Below are 27,961 nucleotides of genomic sequence, written 5' to 3' on the forward strand. Positions count from 1 at the left end.
ACAGAAAGATAAATTTAATAAATTCATACAGCATCTCTCCAGAGAGATATAATCTTAAAATACAACGAAGTTCATTTTGATTGTGGGTACCCACAGCAGTATCTCCATAAATGTTGACTGAATGTATGAAAAAATTTTCCCAGAGAACCTCATCTCCCTCATCTGTCCCAGCCCCAGCGGGCCTCTCTCTCATTCTAGACTGTGGGATCCTATGATATAGTTGCTGGAAGTATCCCTTCAAATGAAACTCGGATCATCTGTTAGAGATATTGCAGCTGATCTTCTTTAAGACTCAAGAGATGCTTTCAGCAACTTGTGACTCTGTGCCTCTTTTTCACCAGCAGAGCAGGAAGTTACCAAGTAAGCCTCCCAGATAAAATATTAACACCGCGTGCAAAGATTCTTGGGAAATAAAATAGTTTTTATTAATTTACTGGACATACCCAATATTTCCTAAAACAAGTAGTAACAATAGCAACACAAACCACGTGTAAAATGAAAAACAGGTATCACAAATGACACCCTTCCCAATGACACATGGGTAATGAGAAAAACCCTACAAGGTGCTGACATTACTCCCAGTGAGCATAAACAAGCTTCCTGCAGGCTCCCTGGCAACCAACCCTTCTTTATCCTGGGCCTGAACCCCAATGTCTTTGGAGTCAACATGACAAATTAAAGACACATTATATGAGGTCAGGAAGAGGGTTCAGTCTACTAACAGCGATGGCCGAAGCATGCCAACGGGAGCTCAGCGAGGCCACATGGCAGATCTTGCATATGTTGCCACATGCAGCAGCCACAAGACCCAGAGCCACAGAGAACTGACAGGTCAGGCCTCAACGGAAATGTTGCTAAAAGGGGATCTGTCCAGCCACATGCTTTGATTTTACAAGTTGGCCCATCTTGGACCCAAATATGCCAAATAGAGCTATCATGCACTGCCCTTGAAAACCAGGAACAAAATGCTAAGAATGCCGGAGAACCTGGGGGTCTCGTTCAGCCACCCCGAAGACGAAGACAGCCAAAGTCTTGCCTGTCGGTCCCTGATCCACTCCTCTGCCAGAGGGAAGGCCTGTCAGTATCCAAGGCGCATGAGGCCCGACCACGAGGGCTTCCTAGTTCTCCTTCTGCGCCTGCTGCAACCGCTTGGCCACAGCAGTGATCAGAGCGGCTCCCTTTCCACTCCCATCTTCCGACAGCATGAACGTCACGTCACATTTAGGGGCTAGTTCTTTCACAGTTTCCTGCAATATCCAAGAAAAGCTATGAAAAAGAGAAGAAGAAAAAACACATCATCAGCACTTACATATGGAATCGTCATGCTTATAAATTATTTCGATCTGGTTGGTAGCTTCCAGCTTGCTTCTCAAGGATCCAGACAGCTTACACAGTTTTTTAGATAGCTGTTTTAACTTTACCTTTTACTGAACAACTGCTAATGCCAGAGAATAGTTTGTTTCACACAAGGAACATCAAAGTGTAACAAATAGTAGTTTGAAAATAATTATTACTATCTTCACTGCATAAACGATCAAATTTGTACAAACTATTCCATTTATTAGGACAGTGGTCGGCAAACTGCGGCTCTCGAGCCACATGTGGCTCTTTGGCCCCTTGAGTGTGGCTCTTCCACAAAATACCGCGGCCTGGGTGAGTCTATTTTGAGGAAGTGGCGTTAGAAGAAGTTGTTTTAAAAATTTGGCTCTCAAAAGAAATGCCAATTGTTGTACTATTGATATTTGGCTCTGTTGACTAATGAGTTTGCCGACCACTGTATTAGGATTTGGACCAGGCCAGTCTTTTTACAAACCACACCTTTTTTGTTCAAAATTTCCCCCCAATTTTTATTTTCAAAATTTTCAAATGTAGAAAGAATAGCTCAGTGAGTACCTCTATACCTTCTGTCTAGTCTCAAAGTTAAAATCTTGCCCTGTGTGATCCATCCATTCACCCATCTCTCCCTCCACTAATTTTCCCCTAAAGCACACAGTCTTAATCACAACACTTGGCCTCTCTGTCATTTGAGATATTAAGTCCATTTGAATTTACATCCTGGGAGTCAGTTACCAGGCCAGTCTGTGGGAGCAAAGTGTGTCTACCAAAGGCCTGGGATGGTCCAGTGGCAGTCACCTCTGAGGGCCAGCATGCCAGAGGAGGATCTGAGCCCGACTCTACCACACAGCCAGTGGAGGACTGGCCAACCACTGACACTCCTTGGGGCTCTGCTGGTTCAGTGGGAGGAGAAGGGAGTATTATCAGAGGCATAGTCAGGGTAATCAGTCACAAACTTCCCATGGAGACAGGAGAAAATGGCTTGGCAATCACTGCTCAATCAAGTCTGTCTTTTTTAAAAATATATACAATTATTCAGTGGTTTTTAGTGTATTCACAAAATTGTGCAACTATCACCACTGTCTAATCCCAGAACATTTCTGTCATCCTAAAAAGGAAACCCATACCCAATAATAATTGCTTTCAATTCACACTAAACCCAGCAGTCACTAATCTCTCTCTATCTTTATATATTTGCCTATTCTGAACATTTATACAATGAAATCCTGTTATATGTGGTCTTTTGTGTCTGGCTTCTTTCATTTAACACGGTATTTTTCAAGTTGTAACATGTTTCAGTACTTCATCCCTTTTTATAAGAATATTTCATTGTATGGCTATCCTATATCTTGTTTACCCGCCAACGTTGATGGACATTAAGGTTATTTCCCCTTTTGGCTAGTGTGAATAATGCTGCTATGAACATCACTAACAAGTTTGTGTGTGAACATGTTTTCAATTCTCTGGAGTACACCTCGGAATGAAATTGCTGGGTCACGTGATAACTCCATGTTTATCTTTTTTAAGAATTGCCAAAGTGTTTCCCACCAGCCAGGCGTTAGGGCTCCAATTTTGTTACATCCTGATCAGCACTTGTTACTGTCACTCTTCTTTATTATGGCCATCCTAATGGTATTTCATGGTTTTGACTTGCATTTTCCTAGTGACTAATGATATTTGGCATCTTTCTGAGTGCTCATTGGCCATTGTAGATCTTCTTGGAGAAAGTCTATTTAAATCCTTTGTTCATTTGTTATTTGTCTTTATGGTTGAGTTGTATTAAGTGTCCTTTATATATCCCAGAGATGAGTCCCTCATCAGGTACATGATTTGCAAATATTTTCTTCCATTCTTTGTTTTCACTTCCTATGGCATATAAAATATTTTAATTTCATGGAGTCCAATTTACCTACATTTTCTTTTGTTGCTTATTCTTCTGATGTTATATTTTAAAACATTGCCTAATCTGAGGTTACAAAGATTTACACCAATGTTTTCTTTTAGGAGTTTTATAGCTTTAGATCTTAAGTCAGGTCTTGGATCCATTTTGAGTTATATTTTGTACATGGTGTGAGGTCGGATGCCTTTTACTGCTTTTTCTTGCCTCACTGCCCTGGCTAGACTTACCCTGATTTTCCCCTTGAGATCACATGTTTTGGAACTGATTCTCCCAAACCTCTCCTTGAATCAAGATTTGACTGAGAGACAAAAGTCAGGCAACCACCTGAAGGCAGCGTTAGAGGCAGCACAATGTTGAAGAGCAGTGGCAAGAGAGCATCCTGATCTTTAGGGAAAAGCATCCAGTCTCTCTCACCAGTAAATACGAAGCCAGCTGTGGGCTTTTCCCAGATGCTTCTATATCAGGTTGAGGAAGCTCCCTTACTCCTAGTTTATTGAGTAATTTCATCTTGAAAAGTGTTAAATTTTACCAAATGCTTTGTCTGTAGCTACTGATTGTTTGTTTGTTTGTTTGTTTGTTTGTTTTTACAGAGAGGAAGGGAGAGAGATAGAGAGCTAGAAACGTCGATGAGAGAGAAACATCGACCAGCTGCCTCTTGCACACCCCCTACCGGGGATATGCCCACAACCAATGTACATGCCCTTGACCGTAATCGAACCCGGGACCTTTCAGTCCGCAGACCGACGCTCTACCACTGAGCCAAACCGGTTTCGGCTGTCTGTAGCTACTGAAATGTTCATGTGGTTTTGTTCCCTGGTGACCCAAAGGGAAAACCAAGAGACGATACCTGTCAGTCATTTTGAACAGTTAGCATCATAGGAAGGACTAATGGTCAAGGATTACAATAAAAGTTCATGTAAGTATTTCAGCATGATTGAAAATCTGTGTGAGCTTGTTAATACCTTTTCTCTTCACCAGAACAAAATGTAAAACACTTACATGAAAATGGAAATCATAGCTTTCATCCCTGGAAACTTTGTGATGAGCCATTCCTGCTACAGCCGCTGCTTAACTTGATCCTCACAGCAATCCACGAGGCAAGTGTGGTTTGTGTCCTCATTTTACAGAGAATAAGAAACTGGATTCAAACTCACACTGCCTGACAGGGCTCTTAAGCCTTCTGTCCACTTATTCTGAGCTAAGAAACTTATAGCCAGCTCATATTCAACACTGCTCTATGCTATATAAATGCTCAGTTCCATGAGTCCCCTGTGAGGCCAGCATTCCTGAGCACTGAGTGGAGCCCTTTACCTGTATTAACCCATGTCATCCTCATGTAGCTCCAGGAGGTAGAGATCGTTACGGCCCGCCTTTTACAGATGAGGAAGCCAGGGTTCAGAGGGGATGGCAAATCCCCCCACCCCGTACCTCAGGGTTCACCCTTGCCTGTCAGATTCAACCGGGTCCACTCTTGACCTCAGCGTCCTCCCACCCCGTCCTCTCAGGCACTCACTGAGGGTGCAGCTTGTACAGGGTGCCATCCACGCCCACCGTGATCTTCAGGTGCTCAAGCCCTTGGTCTTGCCTCCTTTTCTCCACGATGGCAGCCATGCCGGCGCCACAGAGCTGGGCGGCCCGGCGGGACACAGCTCCACACACCTCCTTCACCACAATGCTGTCCTCACACGTGCTGTCCAAGCCGAGCTGCTGCAGGATCCGCCTCACCTGGAGGAGGGCCAGCCGGTCGCTGGAGGGAAGAGGAGTGTTATCAAGAGGGAACAACTGAGAACCAACCTCTGACCATATAGCAGGTTAAGTGACGGGGCGGGTAGCCAGACAGTAGAATCCTTTGCAGACCTTAAAATTGAGTTTGCATGAGAATATCTAATGCTATGAAAAATGTGTATGATGTAATAAGTGAGAAATATAAATTATAAAATACTACCTGCCATATGATCTTGGTTTGTTTTTGTATGATGTTTTTCCTTACACACACACACACACAACACACAGACACGTGCGTGCGTGCGCATGCACACACAGAGCAGAAGGAAATCTATTCAGATGCTGGTAGGATTGCCAGTCATTTTTATTTTCTTCTTTTTGCTTATGAATAAGCAATATTTATATAGGAAGGAAAAAAAGTGAGGTTTTATTAGTAGTATTTTCCGGCGTATAAGACGACTTTTGAAACGAAAAAAAGTCAACCGAAAATCGGGGGCAAAAGACCAAAATTGCACAAAAATTACCTGCAGATCTTGACGGCAAAGTAAGTCTTTTCTTTGAAGTGGGGGGTAGTCTTATACAGCGAATATAGGCCTAAATCTATGTTTTAACTGTAAAATTAAGGGGTCGTAAATCTATGTTTTAACTGTAAAATTAAGGGGTCGTCTTATACGCCTGAAAATACAGTATGTATAAAATTCCTTCCATGTTCTAGCCCTTCACAGTTTACATAGTTCTTTCATGTACGTTCCCATACTCTACCCTCAGAGCCATCCTTGGGGCTAAGCAGCAGAGCAATTATCTTACCTAATAAAAGAGAAACATGTAAATTAACCATCACGCTGCTACGCCCACAGCCAATCAGAGTGGGTATGCAAATTAACCCAATAAAGATGGTGGTTAATTTGTATATGCAGGCTTGCAGAGCCGTGGGGAAGGGATGATGTCTGTTATAAGGGGAAGGTGGGCCGGGACCGGTTTGGCTCAATGGATAGAGCGTCGGCTTGGGGACTGAAGGGTCCCGGGTTCGATTCCGGTCAAGGGCATGTACCTTGGTTGCGGGCATATCCCCAGTAGGGGGTGTACAAGAGGCAGCTGATCGATGACTCTCTCTCATCGATGTTTCTGGCTCTCTATTTCTCTCCCTTCCTCTCTGTACAAAAGCAATAAAATATATTTTTAAAAAAATAAGGGGAAGGTGGGCAGTGGAGCGAGCTACTGGAGCAGTGCTCTGGACAGAAGCGAGGACTTGCGGGCTCCCAGAGAGCTGGGGAGCGAGGACATGCTGGCTCCTGGGCAGCTGGGAATGAAGCCAGGGGAAGAAAGGCCTATTCTTGCATGAATATCATGCAACGAGCCTCTGGTTTCTTTTATAAAGAAGGAAATCGGTCCAGGGAGGAGCTACCTGCCTCAGGCCACACAGCTCAAAGGGGTTAAGTGGTAGAGATGAAGCACAAGCTCAGGCTCTGAGACTGTAAATCCAGGATTCTTCCCCTGAGATCACTGCCCCACCCATTCAGCTGTGTTGGACTGGTCCACAGTCAGCACAGCATCCACTGTCTCCCCATTGGCACTTGATGGCATGATTCTATTTTATTCCATAAAGGTGCTTTTTAAAAAATGCCTGTAGAAGTCAAAGCATCCAAAGCAGACACCTTTTGTGTGGCAGAAGCAAATGTTTCTGGAGGCATATAGGCCCTGACAACTTGCTTTGTCCAGGAACAACTTTCCTTGTATTCAAAAAAGCAAGGCAAAGATACACCCATCTGTTTATCTCTTGCACACAAGGGAGCAACCATTTCCCCCACACAAAGGAGAACCCCTCTGGTGGTGGCTCCTAACTTGCACTCTCGGATAGGATGAGTTGAAGACCAGACCCCTCCTCCCCCCAAACAAAGAGAATGCGGAATGTTTGCTAACCATCACTTCAAAAGCACAAAGTGGCTGCTGGTGCTGCGGACCCACCACTCCCTCCTGAACGGACCTCCTCCACACCAGCCCATCGCATTTCCCTCGTTAGATGCACTGCTTTCATTCATAAAGAGTTTTTCTTTTCCCGCAGAATGATTTCTGGCCTGCTGGCAGCTGGCCACGAAGACCAGGAGAATTAAAATGAAGGAAGTCAACTTGAGAGAAATTCCAAACACAAAGCCTCTGATCACATTCAGGGCTGGTAGGAAAAGCAGGGAAACCGAGATGTGTGCAAAGCTGGAGGCAGTGGGAACTGGAACTACCTTTTTAAAAGTGTGTCCTGCCGAAACTGGTTTGGCTATAGGTGGATAGAGCGTTGGCCTGTGGACTAAAAGGTCCCAGGTTCGATTCCGGTCAAGGGCATGTACCTTGGTTGTAGGTACATCCCCAGTGGGGAACGTGCAGGAGGCAGCTGATCGATGTTTCTAGCTCTCTATCCCTCTCCCTTCTTCTCTGTAAAAAAATCGATAAAATATATTTTAAAAAATAATAAATAAATAAAAGTGTATCCTTCCCAGCTGGCATGGCTCAGAGGTTGCCCGTTGACCCAAGAACCAAGAGGTCACTGGTTCGATTCTTGGTCAGGCATATGCCTGGGTTGTGGGCTCGATCCCCAGTGGGGGTTGGGGAGTAATCAGGAGGCAACGGACTGATGATGTTTCTCATTGATGTTTCTATCTCTCTATCATCCTCCCTCTCTCTCTAAAAATCCATTAAAAAAGAAAATATGCTTGCAAACATTCAAGAACTTGAAAGGGAATATATTGGTTAATATGCAAAAATAAAACCCGCTGTATTTAGTGGTGAGCATGTGGGTGATTTTTTAAAACAACTTTGCTTTCATATTATGGGTATATTTCCTTCTTAGGAACAAAAGAGGATCGTTTTCCAGCCCAAGCTAACTCCTATGTAGCAGTTTAGGGACCTAGAGCCCAGGCAGGCCGCTGGCCCCTCACTGTGAGCACGCCCTCGGGCTGTGGTCCCGAGGCAGCTGGAGAGGGGGCTGTGGCGCTCCTCATCCGGCCTTGCTGTTTCTATTGTTAAGTCTCAAACCCGCCTCCCCCCAGCAGGACGGCAGCATGTCCAGGATAGGGCTCTGACACGGAGCCAGGAACTTGACCACACGTCACCTTTCGATCTGGGACAGGAACTTGGTCTCAAAGATGCCCCTGGTGCGGAGACGCTCTGAAATCTGGCCCCGGAAGAGGAGGCCCTGCCTGGTCAGGTCGATCAGGATCTGCCGCACAATCTCGCCCAGGTACATCCCGCTGGTCATCTTCTCGTATCTGTTCGGGGACGAGGGATAGGTTGGTGAGAGCAGGAGAATCCGCGCAGATGGACGGTTCCCAAAAGGACATGGGTCAGGCGTGGAAGGCAGACATCGGCCTCCGCCAGCTGCCTGGCTTGGCGGGTTTCAGAGGCAGCAGTGGCCAAGGGAAATGCAATGATGGGCAAGCCAGGTTTGGAGCCACAGGGAGCAGGAGCCAGGTCCCAGCTCTGCCACACACGAGGGGCACCTGAGAAAGCACTAAGCCATCGTCCATAAAACAGGGACCAAAACACTGACCGCATAAGGCCGTGGGGAAGGCCAGCCTCGGGTGTACACACAGCAGGTGCCGAGCCAGAGCTAGTCCCGCTCCTGCTCCCAAAGCCAGTGCCCACGTCTGTCCTACCGGAGATTCTCGAGGCTTTATATCTGAAGAAATCTGTCCCACTAGAGATTCTGTCCCACCAGATAATACATTTACCCTGTCTGCACACACCAGGGGTCTTCAAAATATGGGACCACCCTGTCCCCTTTGTGCCAGGCTGTGAGCAGCGCGAGGGAAGGAGCAAGAGGGACGTGCCTTGTGACCAGCAGCAATGGCCAGGCAGTCGGCACAGGTGTGTGGCCGGCACTGACCACAGGGACGCAGGCTGGGGCTGCCCCTCCGCAGGGAATCAGAGAGTGGCCCAGACTTGTGTGTTCTCCTCACTGATCGGCCCTAACATGAACCCAAGGAGCCAAGATGAAACTGACAAATTACGGCAGCAAATTCCAAAGTGCTGCCCCCTGAAGTCCTCACCCCAAACATGTAGGCCTCCGGTGGATTCGGACACAGAACTAAGTCAGAAGGACCTCACCCCTAAGAAGAGCCATGATATCTGGATGCCCCAATGTGGGGTCCAGAGATAAATACATTGATCAGATTTTTTTTCTTTTTTGGAGCAAGGGCCAAGGAAGATGAGGAACCATGGGGCCTCTGCTGTGCGGTGCTCTCAGTTTGACAGTTACTAAGGCATGTGTGGCCCAGTCATCCCATTACATGTCCTGTCTACTCAGCTTCCTCACATGGCTGTCACCCATCACAACAAACCTGCATTTCCATCTTATTTCATATGCTAAGACACTGGGTTGAGTTGTGACCTGATAGTAAAACATTTACTCTCTGGTAGATTATAGAGAAAGTTTGTCAGCTCCTGTTCTAATGGACAAGCCCAGGTTAATGACCAATTCCTAGCATGAAAGCTCCATCCCTAGCTACCCCTTTCTCTCCTTCTCAAGAAGGTATATGAGGATGCAAGTGAAAAATGGGCTCTCCTTTTTTAAAGAACAATCCCTTGTTTTTCAGTGTTTTCAGTAGGGTAAGTAGTTGGAATGCACATCACAGGTATCTGTGACCCATGCTGGGACATGACATCATGTTGACAAGGATGGAAGGATCTCATCCTTCACCTGTAGCCACTTCCTCGCCCAGAGCAATGAGGTCAGCAACCCGGCAGCCAGCTCTTAAAATGTTGAGGATGCATTGGACCTCCCGGAAGCCCATCCTGAGAGGACCTGCTGAGTCCCAGGCCCTGCTCCGTGACACCTCACCCACAGACAGCTCTGCCTTCACTAGCCACAGCCTTTATGAGGTCCCGTGATAGCTAGAAAAAGGCCACCCTTTGTTCTACTTATTGGACATTTGTCATAATATTTTGCTTCTGTTCAAATAAGACAGCACACTGACCTCCATAGCAGTCGTAATATAATAAGAAAATGACACACACGCCCTCCTCCCCCGCCCCCCGGATCTCGTGAAGTTGTATCTGCACAACCCGCACACACGTCCACATCTGCCTTCTCACCTTTGTTTGCTGGGATTCAAGGACCCCTCGTCCACCTCCTTGTCATACTGGGTCCGGATGGCATCTATGCAGCCGTTGTCTCCAAACCCTCCCCATTCCGTGTTAATGCACATCTTCCCCTCGTCCCCTTCCACCACCTCTATGTTCCTCATCTCCTCCATGTAGCACATATTGCTGCCCGTTCCTACAAGGAATCACAAAGAGACTTAGTCTTCAGAAGACACCACCAGATCGTAAAGAGGCAGAGGAGCGCAGTGGACAGGACTTGAGGCTTGGTGTCAGACAACTGGATTAGAGTCAGAAGCTGAATGGCAGCTTTATACCATTGCTGAGTGACCTTAGACAAGCATCTCATCTTTCAGAGACCCAATTCCTTCGTCTGTGAAAAGAAAACAATGCCTGTTTCATAGATTTGTTTTTTTGGTTTTTTTTAATGAGATGAGCCAGAACCAGTTTGGCTCAGTGGATAAGAGGCTGCAGACTGAAAGGTCCCAGGTTCGATTCCGGTCAAGGGCATGTACCTTGGTTGTGGGCACATCCCCAGTAGGGGTTGTGCATGAGGCATCTGATCGATGATTCCCTCTCATCGATGTTTCTAACTCTCTATCCCTCTCTCTTCCTCTCTGTAAAAAAATCAATTAAATATATTTATAAATAAATAAATAAATAAATAAATAAATAATGAGATGAGCTCTGGCTGGTGTGGGTCAATGGTTGAGCATCTACTTATGAGATAGGAGGTCACAGTTTGATTCCTGGTCAGGGCACATGTGGGTGTAATCCCCAGTAGGGGGTATTCAGGAGGCAGCCAATCAATGATTCTCTCTTATTATTGATGTTTCTCTCTCTCTCTCCTCCCTTCCTCTCTGAAATCAATGAAAAATATATTTGAAAAAATGACACGATGTTTATAAGTTTCCTCCACATAGTAAGTATTCAATAAATGGTGACAGCAGCAGCATCACCTCCATCATCATCCTTGTTAATCTATAGGCACACAAAGTGAGCCTCCAAGTAGTCACAGAGTTAGTCAGAGCTAGAAGGGACCATGAGGAATCATCTAGTCTTGGACAAGCAGATGTTTAGCATCTATAAGCCACCCTCTTCTACTTGTCCCATGACCCGGTCTATGAACTATTCTTAACACAACAGTCCAGGCAATTATTACATGTAATTAAGAAAGTCTCATCTCTTTGCTCACCTAGATATAGCTCAGCCCCTCCCATAGATGAGGAAATTAAAGTCAAGAAGAACAGAAACCTGCCCAACGTCACAAAGTGGGTAAGAGTTGGAGTGAGATGAAGCCCCTTACCTGGCATTGAAGACATCTCAATCTATCCCCATCTGCTTGTTCCACCTACTCCTCGCCTCCAGGAACCCCAGACAACCAACTGGAACAACGTTCTCAGATTGTCATCACTTCACCGGTGCCTCTCAGTTGGAATGCCCTTCATCCCCATCTCCCCCTGTTCAACTCCCAACCTTTCCCCCAGCTCTTAATGAGAGCCATCCCGCTGGAATCCACCCTAGTCCTTCATCGCTATCAGACTTCTCCTCCCCAAGTTTCCTTCCAAATCTTCCCATCCTGTGAACCCAGACAGCCAGAAAAGGTCAGAGAGCACTGAAGCCAGCCTTGGACCAACAAGATTCAACTGAGGTCTCCTTCCTCCCAGGATAATCTGCTCCAAGGCCCTAATCTGAAAGTCCCATTTTTATATCATTCTTCTTCAACAGAAAGGACAACCTTGACTAACTACCCTTAATGAAGAGAGATATTAAGACTTAGGAATTAGGCCCTAATTGGTTTGGCTCAGTGGATAGAGCAGTCAAGGGCATGTACCTTGGTTGTGGGCACATCCCAGTAGGGGTTGTGTAGGAAGCAGCTAACTCTCTATCCCTCTCCCTTCCTTTCTGTAAAAAAATCTATAAAATATAATTTTTTAAAAAAAGACTTAGAAATTAGGAAACCTAGAATCCCTAATTAACTTCATCTCTGCCTTGGACAAAACCAGCTCTAGAGCCTCTGAACAATCTCCCCGCTTCACTATGTTAAAAAGGATCCTCCAAAGAATCAGATGGGAGTCGGCCAATGGGACATGCCTGACCACTTACCTGCAATCAGGCCAATCTCACAATTAGGGTCTTCATAGGCACAGGTCATCATGGTCCCCACTGTGTCATTCACAACTGAAACTATGTCCAGGTCAAACTCCTGCAAAGAAAGCAACTCTACTGTAGGTAGAATGTGCAAGCCAAATGGACTTAGGAGGGGCATATTGACCCAGAGTAGGGGTGTGTGTCTATGAGAGAGATCAGAGTCACAGGGCTGGACTAGGACAGTAGACCAAAGGGGTTTTGGGGGAGGGGCTAGGTCAGGCGTGAGCCTCAACACCGTATCGTACGTTTCTCCTCTTGATGGCTTCCCTGAGCATATCCACCATGTCTTCTCCTTCACAGTCAGTAGCCTTAAAGCCTTTGGTCCACTCAATTAGTGTCGCCTGAAAGAGAGGAGGAGAACTTCACTTGAGCAGTAGTTTTCTGGGACCACTGCATGACCTCAACAACTAATAGGTGGTCAGGTGTGTGTGCTGGTGATTGCTTCCACCTATTGAGCCCTAACACTAGGCCTAGAGGCATTACACAGCATGATGCTCAGCTATCTACTTCTGAGTGGAATAATTGCAGTAATTCATATTCACCAGTGATCAACTCGTGTTCCCTGGCCATGACTGCACAGAACAAAGGCCTGGATCACTTCTAATTTAGCCAAAGACAGATTAAGATGTGATTAATGATAAAGCTACAGGCTGTTTATTAAAGCACTGTTCCACAGTAAAACACTAGAGGCATCATATCATTCCAAAAAATGGATCTACCATCTTGTACATCAGTATAGGAAATGTTATCTATCCTATCTAATAAAAGCCTAATATGCAAATTGACTGTCACTCCAACACACAATATGGCTGCCCCCATGTGGTCAAAGATGGCCACCCCCATGTGGACACAAGATGGCTGACAGGGAAGGGCAGCTGGGGGTGATCAGGCCAGCAGGGGAGGGCAGTTGGGAGGGACCAGTCCTGCAAGGGAGGGCAGTTGTGGGTGATCAGGCCTGCAGGAGAGGGCAGTTGGGAGGGAAAAGGCCTTCAGGGGAGGGCAGTTGAGGGGGGACCAGTCAGCAGGGGATGGAAGTTAGAGGTGACCAGGCCTGCAAGGGAGGGTAGCTGGCGGTGACCAGGCCTGCAGGGGAGAGCAGTTGCGGGGACCAGGCTGGCAGGGGAGTGGTTATGGGGTGATCAGGCTGGCAGGCAGAGCGGTTAGAGGTAATCAGGCAGGCAGGCGAATGGTTGGAAGCCAGCAGTCCTGGATTGTGAGAGGGATGTTCCAGATTGGAGAGGGGGCAGGCTGGGTGGAGGGACCCCCCCATGAACGAATTTCATGCACCAGGCCTCTAGTGTGTGTGTGTGTGTGTGTGTGTGTGTGTGTGTGTGTATGCGCCAAGTGACCTCAATGCCAGAATGACCAGTTGCTTTGACAAACACTTCGGCCCCAACTGCCCATGGCTCCCTGTCCTAAGGCCTCTAAATAAAATGAATAGTGACTCAGACTCCCCTCGTGGAAGAGGGCAGCCCACCCCATGGGGCTGGCTGGGAGTCGGGGGGGTGGTGGGGTGCTTACCTTATCGATGCCTGTCTGCCTGCAGGGAAACGAGAAGGTGAAGCCCAGAGGCAGCGGGGCTCCCTTGAGGCCCATGTAGTCCAAGAAGTCGGAGATGCACTGCACGATGTGGTCGAACAGCTGTCGGGAGAGAGTGGCAGTCACGCCGGGCCGGCCGCGACCGGGGCAGGCCGGCACCTCCGCGCACAGACCCCAGCCCGGCGTTTACCTCCTCGCCGGTGCCCTGCATGATCTCCAGCGGGATGGCGAAGATCTTGTTGTACATCCGCACTGACCGCCGGCCACTTCTGATCTTCACCAGGAGCACGCGGAAGTTGGTTCCCCCCAGATCCAGGGCGAGGAAATTTCCCCTCTCTGTGGTGGAGAGAGCGGGGCTCAGGGGGGGCGTGGGGGACGGGAGAGGAGGAAAGGAGCCGCCTCAGAGCCTGCCCCGGGCTGCAGGTCCGCACCACCTGCAGGCACCTGGAGCTGCCTGAGGCAGCCTGCTTTTCCTGGCACCGGAAGCCCCACACGCTGCTTATGCTCGAGGAGCCTCTGAGGGTGAGGCAGGCCAGGCCTCCCTGAGTGCCATGGCCTCCGGAAGGTGGCTCCATCCGTCTGTGTGGCCTAGAGCAACTGCTCATCTCGAGATAGAGTGATTCTTCCCATCCCTGCTCTCCCCTTCCCTGGGTTCCCTCACCCTCACCTAGCCGGTTTGGCCCAGTGGATAGAGCATAGGCCTGTGGACTGAAGGGTCCCGGGTTTGATTCCAGTCAAGGGCATGTACCTCGGTTGTAGGCTGGATTCCTGGCCGGGTCAGGGCACATGCAGGAAGCAACCAATAGATGAGTCTCTCTCACATCAGTGTTTCTCTCACTCTCTCTGTCTCTCCCCCCGCCCCCTCTCTCTAAAAATGAATGGAAAAATACCAGCGGCTGGGAATTAACAACAAAAAGAAATCAAATCAAGTTCAACCTTCAATATCACCCTCTGCCTCTCACTTTCTCCAGCATCGCAGAGCACCACAGACTGCCTGGAAAGCCTTTTTCCTTGCTCTCTGTCTCACCCTACTGCAGTCACACTGGCCATTTCGCTATTCCTTGAATTTGCCAAAGACATCACTCCCAGACTGCTCTCGCACCCCTCACCCTGCTCTGTTTGTCCTCAGAGCACCTGTCATCACATGGCATCATATGGCGTTTGTTCTTTGTCTGCCAGCCCAACAGAACGTAAGCTCCACCAGGGAGGGGACTGACTGTGTTTTCCTCACTGCTCTATCACCGAGACTATAACAGAGCCTGGCACATAGTAGGTGCTTAATAAAACTTGGAGGGATAAAGGCAGGAGGATGAACAGGATGAAGGAATGCATCATTGAACAGTATCTCTACTGCTCTCAGTTTTTCCCCCGTAGACTCCAAGAACATTGGCTCTGGCAAAGACCTTTGCTGTTGGGAGTTCCCAAGTACAGCAGTGTGGCCGTGAGCATGCCCCCTCACCTCTCCGAGTCTGTTTTTGGCGTCCACAAAATGGGAATCACTATTTATGGAACATCCAAAGTGGTTGTGAGGAGGAAAGCAAAGGACAGGCTAGAAAGCAGCGGACCAAGGCCGTTATTTCTGGGTGCCGTTCATGACGTTCCGAGAGGTGAAGTGACTTCTCTATAAAGAACTGCCTCCGCGGAGGAGTGGCTCCTCTCGCTGAGCACAGGGGACCAGGAGGAGGAGCCGGGCTTGGAAAAGTCAGAGGCAGAGAGCTCTGAGGGGAGAGCCAGAGAGCCAGGCCTCCGGAGGGAAGAGAGGCAGAGAAGCTGCGGGAAGGCAAGCCAGACAACTCCAAGTGTCCAGATGGCAGCTCCCGGGGACAGCAGCTGGTCTTCTGTTTGCCAACAACACGGGGGACACTCCATGTTCTCAGCTACACAGACACACATGTGCCCTGCAGGAGGCATTCTCTCCACCAGCATGCACAGCACAAGGCCATGGGTCAAGCACGGCAAATGGATGCAGAAGGAGTACTGACTGAAATATGGTAGCAATCATACTTGGGTAAAAACTGCTGTTTGAATTTTAACCCTACTATTCTGACTTCGACCTTCACTTACTTGCTTTGTTCATTGCACGATGGGCTTAGGGAGGATGAATTCAGATTCTAAGCAAGGTTACAGGCAGAACTTCTTTTTTTTATTTATTTTTTTTATTTTTATTAAAGAGCCAGCCCTATGTGCACTTAGTGGTTGTCTCAATGCTGGCCTTGAAAACAATACAGTTTTATCCAATTGAAAAAGTGCACCTGGCATGGTATTGAGATTGTGGGCATATCTGGTCTCTGGTCAAGGTCAGACAGCAACATTTTGTCTAGGAAGAACAGCAGAAAATTCCAAACAACAGTTTGTTGCAAAATAGGGGTTTTTCTTCTCAGAACCTTTAAAAAGAACTACCTGCCCCTGGAGCAGTGCAGTCATGTGGAGTCTGCCTGTGTGTGGTGCTCTTGCAGCTGTCCTGGCCAGATATTTCAATAAATCTTTGCTTTTTTAAAATAAATCATCAGCCTCCAGTGGTCTTATTTTGAACCCAGGGTTTGACCCCCACAACACTGACCTTCTACCCCTCTCCCCGCCCGCCGTCACAGACAGGGGTCCAAAGCTCTTCAAATAAAAACCTAACCGGGTTCAGGGAGTTTCGCGGGAGCCCCGGCGGGCGGCCCTGCGGGAGAGCGAGCTGTGCGCGGCCCACCTGTGCCGTCCGGCATCCCGCAGACGTAGCTGGGCAGCATCTTGACGGTGGCCCGCAGGTGGGTGTCCCTCCTCAGCCCATACTCCAGCTCGGCCCGCATCTGGTCCCGCACGCCCACCAGCTGCTCCCGGCTCAGCCGGAACAGGGCCAGCACCCGGTCCACCTGCTTGCGCTGGGCCTGCACGCGCGAGGCCACCGCCGTCACCATGGCCGCCCCCTTGGTGCTGCCGCTCTCCGACAGGAGGAAGCGGACGTCACAGTTCGGGACCAGTCTCCTCACCACCTTGTGCAGGCGTTTGGGGTATCTGCAGGCAAAATACAGAGCGCTTAGCCCTCACCGGTTGGGCTCAGTGGATAGAGCTTCGGCCTGTGAACTGAAGGGTCCCAGGTTCGATTCTGGTCAAGGGCATGTACCTTGGTTGCGGGCACATTCCTAGTGGGAGATGTGCAGGAGGCAGCTGATTGATATTTCTCTCACCCATGGATGATTCTAACTCTCTATCCCTCTCCCTTTCTCTCTGTAAAAAAATCAGTAAAAGTATATATATTTTAAAAATACAGGCCCAGCCGAAACGGGTTTGGCTCGGTGGATAGAGCGTCGGCCTGTGGACTAAAGGATACCAGGTTTGATCCCGGTCAAGGGCATGTGCCTTGGTTACGGGCACATCCCCTGTAGGGGGAGTGCAAGAGGCAGCTGATTGAAGGAGACGATGGTGCAGACGTGATGTTTCTAACTCTTTATCCCTCTCTCTTCCTCTCTGTGAAAAATCAATATAAGTATATTTTAAAAAATAAAATACAGAACAGTCATACAGGCCCAGCCCTGCCAATGGGAACAGGCACAGGGCAGCATGGGCCAGGTCCTGGGACCCCTTTAGTCGCCCGTGGGGAGAGGGGTGCCAGGGAGGGACAGGCGGAGGGACCGGGCAGCTGGGCAGTGGACAGGACACTGAGAGGCTCGAGGAAGTGCCTATTTTACCACCAATATTTTAACTGGTAGGGCATGTCCATGCAGAACATGTTGGCCAATCACCATCGCCGCCCACAGGGAAGTTCTTTCCCCCGCTCCTTGCAGGGGCGCCCGCCCGATCCCAGCACCTCCTCTGTCAGCCAGAGGCGCGTGCACTCCCTCCTCCAGGGAAATTCTCATTCCCACGTGTTTTCCCACCAGAATCCTCTGTCATCCGCTTTCCCCATATATAACTGGGTGTATTTTTTTCAATCTTCCCACACAGTATGTGTAAACAGTAACAGACAGATAGGTGAATAGATGATAGAAGGGTGGCCAGATGGCTAACCACAGAAATGGCTGGCCTTGCTAGTCAGGCAGCTGGCTTTAGTAGAGTATTTCTTTACGAGTGACCTTGCCCTAGCCAGTTTGGCTCAGTAGATAGAGCATCGGCCTGGGAACTCAAGGGTTTCAGGTTTGATTCCGGTCAAGGGCATGTACCTTGGTTGCAGGCATATCCCCAGCTGATGGATGTTACTCTCTCATCGATGTTTCTAACACTCCCTCTCCCTTTCCTTTCCTCTTTGTAAAAAAAAAAAAAAAAAAAAAAAAATCAATTATATATAATATATATTTTTCTTTCTTTTTTTTTTTTTTTTTCTTTTTTTAAAGAGTGACCTTCCCCCCTGGTCCCGACCAAGCAACCCAGCCAGCCAGCCGGAGGCAGCCCTTGAATCCAGCCTTTCCCCCGGATCCTCAGAACCAGTGGGAGACGTGGGCTCCAGGGAAGCGGCACAGTCGGAGCGCCCTGGGACCGGGTCCCAGGGGAGACTCGTTCGCGGGGTGCGGCCGCAGCAGCACTCACTGGGGGTGTATCTTGTAGACAGTGCCGTCCACGCCCACCGTGGTCCGGAGCCGCGCCAGCTTCTTGTTCTCCCGGAGGCGAGTGAGGACGGCCGCCAGGGCAGCCGCACAGAGGTTGGCCGAGCGGAAGGAGACGATGGTGCAGACGTGCTGGACCGCAATGCAGTCGGCCTCCGAAGGCTCCAGGCCCAGGTCCGTGAGGATCTCCCGCGTGTTGGCAAGGCCTTCTTTGTACCTGGCGGGGGACAGGAGTGAGAGGACCGCCTTTCCCCTCCAGGGGAGGCCCCCTCGGAAAACCAGCTTTCTCACCTCTCTGGGCCTGACAAGAAACAGGCGGCACCTAGTAACCTAACGACAGCAACGTCAGGAGGGATCAGAGGAGCCGCCGCTTGCTGAGCACTCTGCGCCAGCACTTGGCTAAGGATTTGACAGGTATTAACGCTCACAGCACTGCTGGGCGAGTTGTGTCATTCACCCGATTGCTCAGAAGAAGAGACGGAGGCACAGAGAGGGCTGGGAACGTGTCCACGGTCACACAGCTGGTAAGTGCAAGGCTCAGGATTTAAACTCACACAGCTAGATGACAGAGCCTACCCTTTACTCGCCTTGTACTACACCTTGTACCATACTGCCTTTCACCAAAACTCAGTCCTTCCAAGCTCTGCACTCATACAGGCGCTGGGAGTCACATGCCACTTCGCTGAGCTCCGAATGTACACCGATAACAAAGCTCAGGGCAACCCCAGGGCTTCCGAGCCGGAGGAACCGGGCCATCCGTTGGCTGGGACCATGCCCCATCGCAGGGGCCTGTATGTGAGGCCGCAGATCCCCAAGGCCAAAGCCAGCCCCAGCAGGACCAGGCAGAGACGGCTCCCGCTGTGGCCGGAGTTCTTAACTGGGATTCCCCTCGGGGGCTTCCATGGATCTAAGGATGCCCTGATAGTATAAGTACCATGGTGTGCAAATGTGCCTTTTGGGAAGGAAGGGCCCAGCACTTGAATCTGATCCCCAAAGGCAGGCGTCTTCAAACTACGGCCCACAGGCCACATGCGGCCCGCAGAGGAGTCTGATCCGGCCTGCCAGGTTTTTTGGGCAGTGAGCGCAGCCGAGGTGTTACAGTAGGAATTAGTAGTTCATATAGTCCGGCCCTCCAGCTCTCTGAGGGACCGTGATCTGGCCCCCACTTTAAAAAGTTTGAGGACCCCAAAAAGTTTGGGCCAAAGGGGTGTGTGACCCTAAACATTTTCTACATCACAGCTTCAGGGGAGGCAGAAGGCGACAGCACGTGAGGAGGGCAGACCCCCGTCGGCAGAACCCCAGGCTGATGAAACCCACAAGCAGCCACGGCCGAGTCAGGACAGGCGCTGCTAACCCTCCTCACGTTGTAATCAGGTCTAAAACCACCCTGGTGAGGCCCTGGCTGGTGTGGCTCAGTGGATAGTGTGTCAGCCTGCGGACTGAAGGATCCCGGGTTCGATTTCAGCCGAGGACACATGCCCGATTCCCCCGTAGGGGGCGTGCAGGAGGCAGCAAGTCAATGATTCTCTCTCATCATTGATGTGTCTAACCCTCCCTCTCCCTTCCTCTCTGAGATCAATATAAAAATATATTTTAAAAATAAAAATGAATCATCCTGATGAGGAAGAAGACCTGGTCCCTTCCGCCCCGCTGTCCCCCTCTCATGAGAAGACCGCGGGGCCCTGGCCACCCACCCTGCGCTGAGCCTCCGCGCCCGCCCGGCGGGAGGGCCCCCGGCGGCTTACCTCTCCATGGCAGCCACGTGCCGCGTCTCGATCCTGCCCTTGGTGTGGAGACTGGAGGACTTCTTGCCGCCAAACAGGAGCCCCGCCTTGGTCATCTTCACCAGGACGAGCCTGACGAGCTCGCCGAGGTACAGGCCGCTGATCATCTTCTCAAACCTGCAATGGGGTGAGCAGATCAGCAGCGGGAGCGCCTCTGGTTAGGCGGCTGCCTTTCCCCGAGCCCCAAGGTGAGGAGGCCTCCGTCCTGTCCCAGTGTGGGGCGCCCTCCCCTCGAGGAGACCTAAGATGCTTTCCTGTTCTCAGAGCGCTCGATCCCAATCGCTTTGGCCATGGCGGTGTCCTTCTCCTAGACTCCCGCACTTTCCCAGTCACAGCGTCACAGTCAAACTCAGATGCTTCCCGCTCCCGCACCACGCTGCTGCCCCCGAGGGAAAGACGCTGCGTCTGGGAGCCGGCCTGGGACGGCTCCAGGGAGGTCCCACAGTGACGTGGGTGAACTATCCCACCAGGCTGCCTGCACCTGAGTCTGCACCCATCACGCAATTACTCATTATTCCTCAGGTGAACGATTAAATAGAATGTTCATTCTCCAAATGTAATAAGATAGAAAATCAAGGACACCCTGTTTCCTAATCTATTTCATTCTTTAAAAAGAAAAACAATTGCCGAAACCGGTTTGGCTCAGTGGTAGAGCGTCGGTCTGCGGACTGAAGAGTCCCAGGTTCGATTCCGGTCAAGGGCATGTACCCGAGTTGCGGGCACATCCCCAGTGGGGGGTGTGCAGGAGGCAGCTGGTCGGTGTTTCTCTCTCATCGACGTTTCTAGCTCTCTGTATCTCTCCCTTCCTCTCTGTAAAAAATCAATAAAATATATTTTAAAAAAAAGAAAGAAAGAAAAACAATTAAGAACATTGCAGAAGCAGAAGGCAAAAGAAATCCAGGTGGCTTTGAGGGAATGGGAAGTATTTTAAGTGACATGGAGAGGGCAAGACTGGCCAGATCCGTGCTCTGCCTCGCCAGGGAAACAGGTGTGTGCTGGGGAGCAGGCGCACCCAAAGCGAGAATTCACTTTCCAGGCACGCAGGTCTGCGTTTACTTTTCACCGGGGCTTCTTGGGAAAATTATTTGATCTCGGGGCCGGGGCTGGGAAAATACATGCCCTTCTCTGGGCCAGGAGGAAAAGGCTGATGGGAGCAGGTCAAAGGACGTGGGGACCAGCTCACAGGGGATTCCACTGGCCACGTGTGAAAAATCTGAATGTCAGAATAAATGACAGGAGGAAACGATACCCTGTGAAATAAAACAATCCTGTGTATCCACAGCAGTAGGACTCGATCCACGGAGGGGATGAGAAAGCTCCTTCTTACAAGCGAATAACAACTAATGAGCAGAGGACATGATGGCGTTGGAAACGCATCCATTGGTGCTGAAACTAGAAGATGAAGGTTTCATGAGAAACAGGATGTTTCCATAATCGCAAAGCATCTCCTCGCCAGATGCTTACTCATTACAGGGGGAAATTGGAAACATATGGTGGATTTCCCCTGGACCAGGTGCTGTGGGATGAGGCCTCTGAGGAGGCAGCTGCCAGGGAGCTCCAAAAACTGTGAGGCACCTGGCTGCTTCCTGCTTCCTCGGGCTGATCTGGCCCGCGGTGTGGCCACTCACCAAACGCACCCTGAGGTCAAGGACGCGGGCCCTGGGTCGCCCCTGCCTCACACACACAGGCCCCATACACATGGACCAAACAAGGCTGAGGGCTGTGACCGAGGCAAACCATTCCACATCCTCGGCTTCGCTTTCCTCCTCTGCCCCGTGACACTGAGACACAAGCCTGGCCTCCCACACTCACCGGGACAGGTGACTGGTCACAACTGAAAAGCCTCCGGGGCACCCAGTGTCCCCGAGGGCCAGACGCCAGCGCGGGGCACTCACAGCTGCTTCCCCGGGTTGAGGGAGCCGAGGTCCAGGTCCCGGTCGAACTCCGTGCGGACGTCCTCCAGGGCCCCGTCGTCCCCGAAGGCCCCCCACTCGGTGCTGATGCACATGCGCCCCTCGTCGCCCTCCACCAGGTCGATGTTGCTCATGTCCTCCATGTAGCAGGCGTTGGTGCCGGTGCCTGAACGAGGAAGGGATCGGAGAGAAGATGCTCGGGCGGACGGACGGACGGACGGACGGCTCCCCGCTGGGCAGGCAGAGAGCTCTCCGTCCACCGCTCAGCGCCTTTGATCCAGGCTGGTTCCCGCTAAGGCTGAGGGCGGCAGCTCGGGTGAGCCCGGGGTTGGTGAGGAATAAAGCTGACATGCCAAGTCTATGCCTGTCAGTGTGCTCAGGGTTTGCTGTTATGAATGAAGTCAGTCGTGGAGAAGGCCCTAATGAATACGTGTGAGAGCTGACAGAGCACCTGTGCAAAGAGGAGGAGGTCACCTAACCAACCTTAGCTTTTTTAAATGACCAACCCGCAGTCATTTGTAAGCCCCTTCCCTAAGCCACCTAACCTCTTCTCTATCTGACCGTAAAAATGTTCTTTCTTCATGGCCTGCCACACGTTGTTGCCAGCCTAAGCTACATCCTCATCGTTGACAGGGATCAGTGTCGGCTCGCAAGCCACATGCAGCTCTTTGGCCCCTTGAGTGTGGCTCTCCCACAAAATACCTCGGCCTGGGCGAGTCTGTTTTGAAGAAGTGGCATTAGAAGTAGTTTACGTTTTAAAAATTTGGCTTTCAAAAGAAATGTCAACGGTTGTCCTGCTGATATTTGGCCCTGTTGGCTAATGAGTTTGCCGACCACTGAGCTATCACATAAGAAAGCAAAATTTCATTATTCCAACAAGCCCTCGAGGACTAGGGGAGTGACCGTCTGTGTGGGACTTATTCGGGGGGGGGGGGGGGGGGGATGGAAATGTTCTAAAATGAAATAGGAATGATGGTTACAAAATTGTAAACTGACTAAAATTTGTTGAATTGTGCTAAAATGAGAAAAGTTTTATGCCTCAATAAAGCTACTTAAGAAAAAGAAGGAAAAAAAAAAACAAAGTCAGTGTCTTCCCTGGCCGATCCTCTGGTGTGAGGAGTTAAGAGCCAGCGTGAGCAATGAGGAGGCAGATGAGCAGGATGAATACAGGATCCGGACACTCCTTCTCAGGAAAGCACGGACACCGTTAGCATGGCCCGCACCCCGCACACGGCACTGACACAGCCACTAAGGCAGCAGTGCCAGCGGCTGGGGGGCATGCCTGGCCTGTGCCGAGGTGTGGGCTCCAGAAACGGGGGCAGATCAAGCCCCTCGGGGTAAAGCGCCTGCCCTTCAAGAAAGTCAGGCTCAGGACAATGTGGTTAGGAAGTAAGAAAAAGCAACGCAGAAAACTTTTCCCAACAGCAGAACAGGGATGGGGAGGTGGAAGGCATAGCCAAGAACAGCCTATAAATCCCACCCACTTGGCTTCAATTATCCCCAGACTGCCTTCCCCCGGACCTTCCAGGAGGGTCCCTCCCAGCGTGGAGCCCACCCACTGGACACCTCCACCGCTCGCCGACGCCCTGGCCCAGGCCACCACCACGTCACGTCTGCCTACACAGTGCAGTGGTCTCACGGCTGGTCACCTTGCCTCCACGGGTGCCCCCAATTGTCAACTTTTCACACAGCAGCCGAAAGAGCTATTTAAAAATGCGCACCCCATTTATCCATCCCCCCCCAAATCCTCCAGTGCCTTCCTGTCTCCTTTGGGGCAAAAGCCAAAGACCTCCATGGCGATGTCTGTGACCTATGTCCCGTCCACTCTCTCTAACCTGAATACCTACTCCTCCCAGCCTCCCTTCACCCAGAGGCAGCCGCCATCAGCCTTTCAGGGGGCTTCCCCGGGCACCCAGACTCTGTGCCATCTCAGGGGCCATCGGTGTCCTCTCTCCTTTGCCAAGCACTCACCTCTCCTTTGCCAAGCACTCACCAAGCGTCCTTCCCTGAGCACCTCACACTCACCCTCAGTCACACACATACCCCCCGCCCCTGCCTCTCCTCAGGCCTCTTTGGCCCTTCACCCACCTCCCCACTGAGAGCTCCATGGGCACAGGGACCCTGAGTATTAATTCACCCTGAGGACCCAGTGCAGAGACGGGCCTGGCACCCAGTAGGCACCCAGTAAGTACTTGTTGGGTGAATGAATGAATTTTTCATCTTCCTCTGTTGTTTCTCCTGAGCAGAAAGCACCAGTACCCTTCCCACAGAATTTGCTCGGAGTTTGCTCAAACTAAGCTCTAGCCCAGCCCTGCGCCCACACCCCCAAAAAGCAAGTCAAACTGAGTTACCGATGATGACACCAACTTCACAGTAGGGGTCATCGTAGGCACAGGTCATCATGGTGCCCACGGTGTCGTTGACCAAGGCCAGGATATCCACATCGATGTCCTGTTGGAACACAAGCATCAGGGGCGGGAAGGGGGTGTCATCCCTCTATTCGTCCCCACAGAGGAAGCGAAAGCCGTGAGGGTGACTGGCTGAGAAAGCCCCTAGATGCTGCCTATTGGGCCCGCCTGGAAGGAGCAAGGCCTTTGTCAAGGTCAGGGGCCTCAGGGAGAGAAAGAGCAGTTGGGAGCTCGTCGGGGAACCCACGCTCCCGCTTTATGGCTGACGGCCCCTGTGCAGAGGACACGGGAGGGACAGACCGCCTGGACTCCAGCCCTCGTCTGAGGGACCTGAGCAAAACATGTCTGTCCTGGAAGCGATGGTGTCCTCAGGAGAAGACACTCAACTCCTCAGCGGCGGGGACGTCCCCTCCGTGGGCAGCCCCGAGGTGCCTTCCGGGTTTCCCATTCCTCCAATCAACCTGGGTGACGGCACCCCATTCCCCACGGTTCGAGGGCGTGTTTTAATGATAGAAAACAGACTTCAAGAGAATAGGATAGCAGCTTTAAAGAGAAGAAAAGACTGGAGGGTTCATGTCACCACAGTCCTCCTGCTCTCAGGGTCACAAATAATCTGGGTTCACTCGTGCACTTTTCAACCAGCAAGGAGCAGGTCTTGCTTTTGCGGTTATAAAATGTATTCAACAAACAGTCCAACTAGTAGAGCGTGGGAAGTGGACTAGAGAGCCGGACTGGAAAGGGTGTATATTTTAAGCCTCAGCGAGAGGTAGAAGTTGGTGCACCACAGACAGCAGAGGGTCTAAGCAGGACCCCAGAGGGGGCCGTGGCAAATGGGGAGGTCCCTGGGCAGGGGGGCCCACCTTTCAGTGGTAACTGGACAAGGTCCACAGACCCAGGCGCCCCCGTGGGTTTACCCAGAGTGTGTTATCCACGCTACAGGGAGACCTTCCCTGAGGCCAGTCCTCTCCCCAAACTCCTCAGGGGCAGGCACAGGGTGGCCAGCCCTCGGGAGCCGGGCTAGGACCGGGAATGCCCCACCCCCACTCCCTAACCCACCCCCCACCAGGCTGAGCCAGTTCCTACCTTGTGGTTTTTCACGGCTTTGGTGAGACAGCTCACCACATCTGTGTCCTGAACTCCCCGGGCCTTAAACTTCTTGGTCCATGAAATCAGGACACCCTGGGGGAGGAATTCAGATCCAGTCAGAACAAAGAAGGTGTTCAGTACTGAACATGAGCTGCAGGCAATTTGCACTTAAAGCGCAGCCCCCTGTCTTCTCTTTTCTAAGCTGCATCGCCCCCATTCTTCCGGCATGTCTTCAGAGGCCTTTGCTAACACTGAAACACTAGAGGCCCGATGCACAAAGTTCACGCAGGAGCGGGCCTTCCTTCCCCGGGCTGCCCGCAGCAGCTCCCCTCTGGGACCCGGGGCCCGGGCTTCCCTGGCAGCCCCGGCTTCGTCCGGAAGGACATCTGGTCTAATTAGCATATTTGGCTTTTATTAGTATAGATCTTTATCATTCCCATCTGAGTAGTCTGGAACATCACACGCAGTGGCAGAAAGAAGGACGCTAAAGAGTCAGAACACTTGGGCTCAGGGACACCGGACTGCAAGGCACTTCACTCCCCGGCGGATACATGTGTGTGCAGAACGTAAGGTCTGCCAGCTCCACACAACAGCACTAACATGGCGCTGCCTTGCAGAATTCCATCAGGAACTTAGTTGCAACTTAGAGAAATGGTTCTCATTTTGCATTATCAATTGTTTGCTTAAAATTGGGTTTCCCACGGGCTTCGTGTCTCAGCTAGCAAAAAAAAAAAAATCATAGAAATTTTCAGGCTGGACGAGATGTTGGAGATGAAGGCTACACAGTTGAGAGTAGTGGAGCCCAAATTCACAAGCACCCTGGCCACATTTTCCCAACCCCCTCAGTTTGTGGACAAAGAAGCTGAGGCTTAGAGGAAGGAGATCACTCTAGGAAGCGAAGGATAGAGCTCAGACCTGACTCCCATATTTTGCTTTTATTATTATAGATCTGTAGCCTGGAGACCAGGCTTTCCCTCTGCACCACAGCGCTGCCTAGTGGCCACTCTCCCTAACTTCTGCCTTCAATGCTAGGGCGACATCCCTGCCTCACCCAAGACACTGAGGGGCGGCATCTCTCCCCCCCCCCCCCGCCCCGCCCCCCAAAAAAGGTGCTGGGACAATGTGGGACCTGCTGGGAGGAGGGTACACGGAGGAGGGGCGAATAAATGCTTGTAATGTACTGTGTGGGGGAGGGGGCAGTACATAGAATTATATTTTTAAAAACTACATACAGCCAAAACTAGTTTGGCTCAGTGGATAGAGCTTTGGCCTGTGAACTCAAAGGTCCCAGGTTCGATTCCAGTCGAGGGCATGTACCGTGGTTGCAGGCACATCCCCATTGGGGGGTGTGCAGGAGGCAGCTGATCGATGTTTCTCTCTCATTGATGTTTCTATCTCTCTATCCCTCTCCCTTCCTCTCTGTAAAAAACCAATAAATATATTTTTTTAAAACTACATATTCAGCATACCATCAATATTTAATAGAGACACGGCTGGAGGAAAAACCAACAATCTAGGAGTGGGTATCCCTGAAGACTGGGACGACAGGTGATTTCTATTTTCTCCTCTAAACTTTTCAATCTCTACTCCTCTCTCTCCTCCCTCTCTTTCTGTCCTCCCTACCGTGAAGAAGTATCGCCATGTTATCATTAGAAACACAGAGAAACTTCCCCTCAGCTTCGACTTTTCCGTTTCCTCATTAAAAAAAAAAAAAAAAAAAAAAAAAGAACATGGGAGAGTGGCCTCCTCTTTCAATCCCCAGGCCCTTATCGCCTTTAATCATGTCTCCGTTTCACTGAGAAGCCCCCCCTAGCCTGACCTCTTCTAGAAGGTTCCCCGCCTCTGCACTTACAGGCCGCCCAGCCCTCCTGCCCCAGAGCCTGTGTCTGACGTCACAGAGCCGACACCTGGCAGGGCCGCGGTTCCAGCTGTGCCCGCTCCATCGTCACTACCCCTTCCTCTCCTGTGTGAGCTTTCCTCCCGAACCTGCCGCGTCCCTGAGAGGCCGCTGGAGGACATTTTACAAGGGACAAGCAACTCAGCCTAACTCTGATGGGAAAAAGCAGTCCCCACTTCCTCGACATAACCAAGCACCTTCCCTGCTTTAAATGTCACCTGAAAAACCCTTATTGGAATCTGACACCAGTGGGTCAGATGCTTTCCTGGCATTCTAAGCCGAGGGCTAGCGCTGCGTCTTTCTGGAAAGGCAGTTTGCTCAGGAAGGTTTTGAGCTCGGGCTGAGTCCCTTTTGGCTGTGCAGAGAGAGGGGAGATTCCCTGAGCCTTCCCACTCTCTCTCCTCGGCTGTCAGGCCTGCAGCATCTGATCACAGGGGAGCCTATGGGAAACGCAGGTCGAAGGCCCCGCTGATTGAGAAGCCCAGTGGGGCCCGGGACCGGCGTCTAACAAGTCCTCAGCGGATTCTGACGCAGCCGTGGTCTGAGAGCCACGGAGCGATGGTGAGAACGTCTCCATCACCGCGCTGTGCCCACGTGGGTGTAAAATCA

At 50.7% G+C, this 27,961-nt stretch overlaps 1 protein-coding gene across 2 annotated transcripts in view; it reads right to left on the bottom strand.

The window, feature by feature from the left end:
* Window positions 1–400: 400 nt before the first annotated feature.
* HKDC1 (hexokinase domain containing 1) overlaps window positions 401–27,961 on the bottom strand; it is a 38,337-nt gene continuing 10,776 nt past the window's right edge. For both annotated transcript variants that reach the window (XM_036438271.2, XM_036438272.2), the window contains 14 exons: window positions 25,453–25,548; window positions 24,313–24,412; window positions 21,944–22,127; window positions 20,010–20,165; window positions 18,248–18,481; window positions 16,434–16,738; window positions 13,929–14,074; window positions 13,721–13,840; window positions 12,445–12,540; window positions 12,155–12,254; window positions 10,043–10,226; window positions 8,062–8,217; window positions 4,749–4,982; window positions 401–1,266 (listed from right to left, as the gene is read on the bottom strand). In XM_036438271.2, the coding sequence (XP_036294164.1) occupies window positions 1,119–1,266; window positions 4,749–4,982; window positions 8,062–8,217; window positions 10,043–10,226; window positions 12,155–12,254; window positions 12,445–12,540; window positions 13,721–13,840; window positions 13,929–14,074; window positions 16,434–16,738; window positions 18,248–18,481; window positions 20,010–20,165; window positions 21,944–22,127; window positions 24,313–24,412; window positions 25,453–25,548 (2,259 nt within the window). In that variant the 3' untranslated portion in view covers window positions 401–1,118. The remainder of the gene's footprint in view (window positions 1,267–4,748; window positions 4,983–8,061; window positions 8,218–10,042; window positions 10,227–12,154; window positions 12,255–12,444; window positions 12,541–13,720; window positions 13,841–13,928; window positions 14,075–16,433; window positions 16,739–18,247; window positions 18,482–20,009; window positions 20,166–21,943; window positions 22,128–24,312; window positions 24,413–25,452; window positions 25,549–27,961) is intronic.

This window comes from Pipistrellus kuhlii, unplaced genomic scaffold (genome assembly GCF_014108245.1).
Source record: "Pipistrellus kuhlii isolate mPipKuh1 unplaced genomic scaffold, mPipKuh1.p scaffold_m20_p_15, whole genome shotgun sequence".
Lineage (NCBI taxonomy): Eukaryota > Metazoa > Chordata > Mammalia > Chiroptera > Vespertilionidae > Pipistrellus > Pipistrellus kuhlii.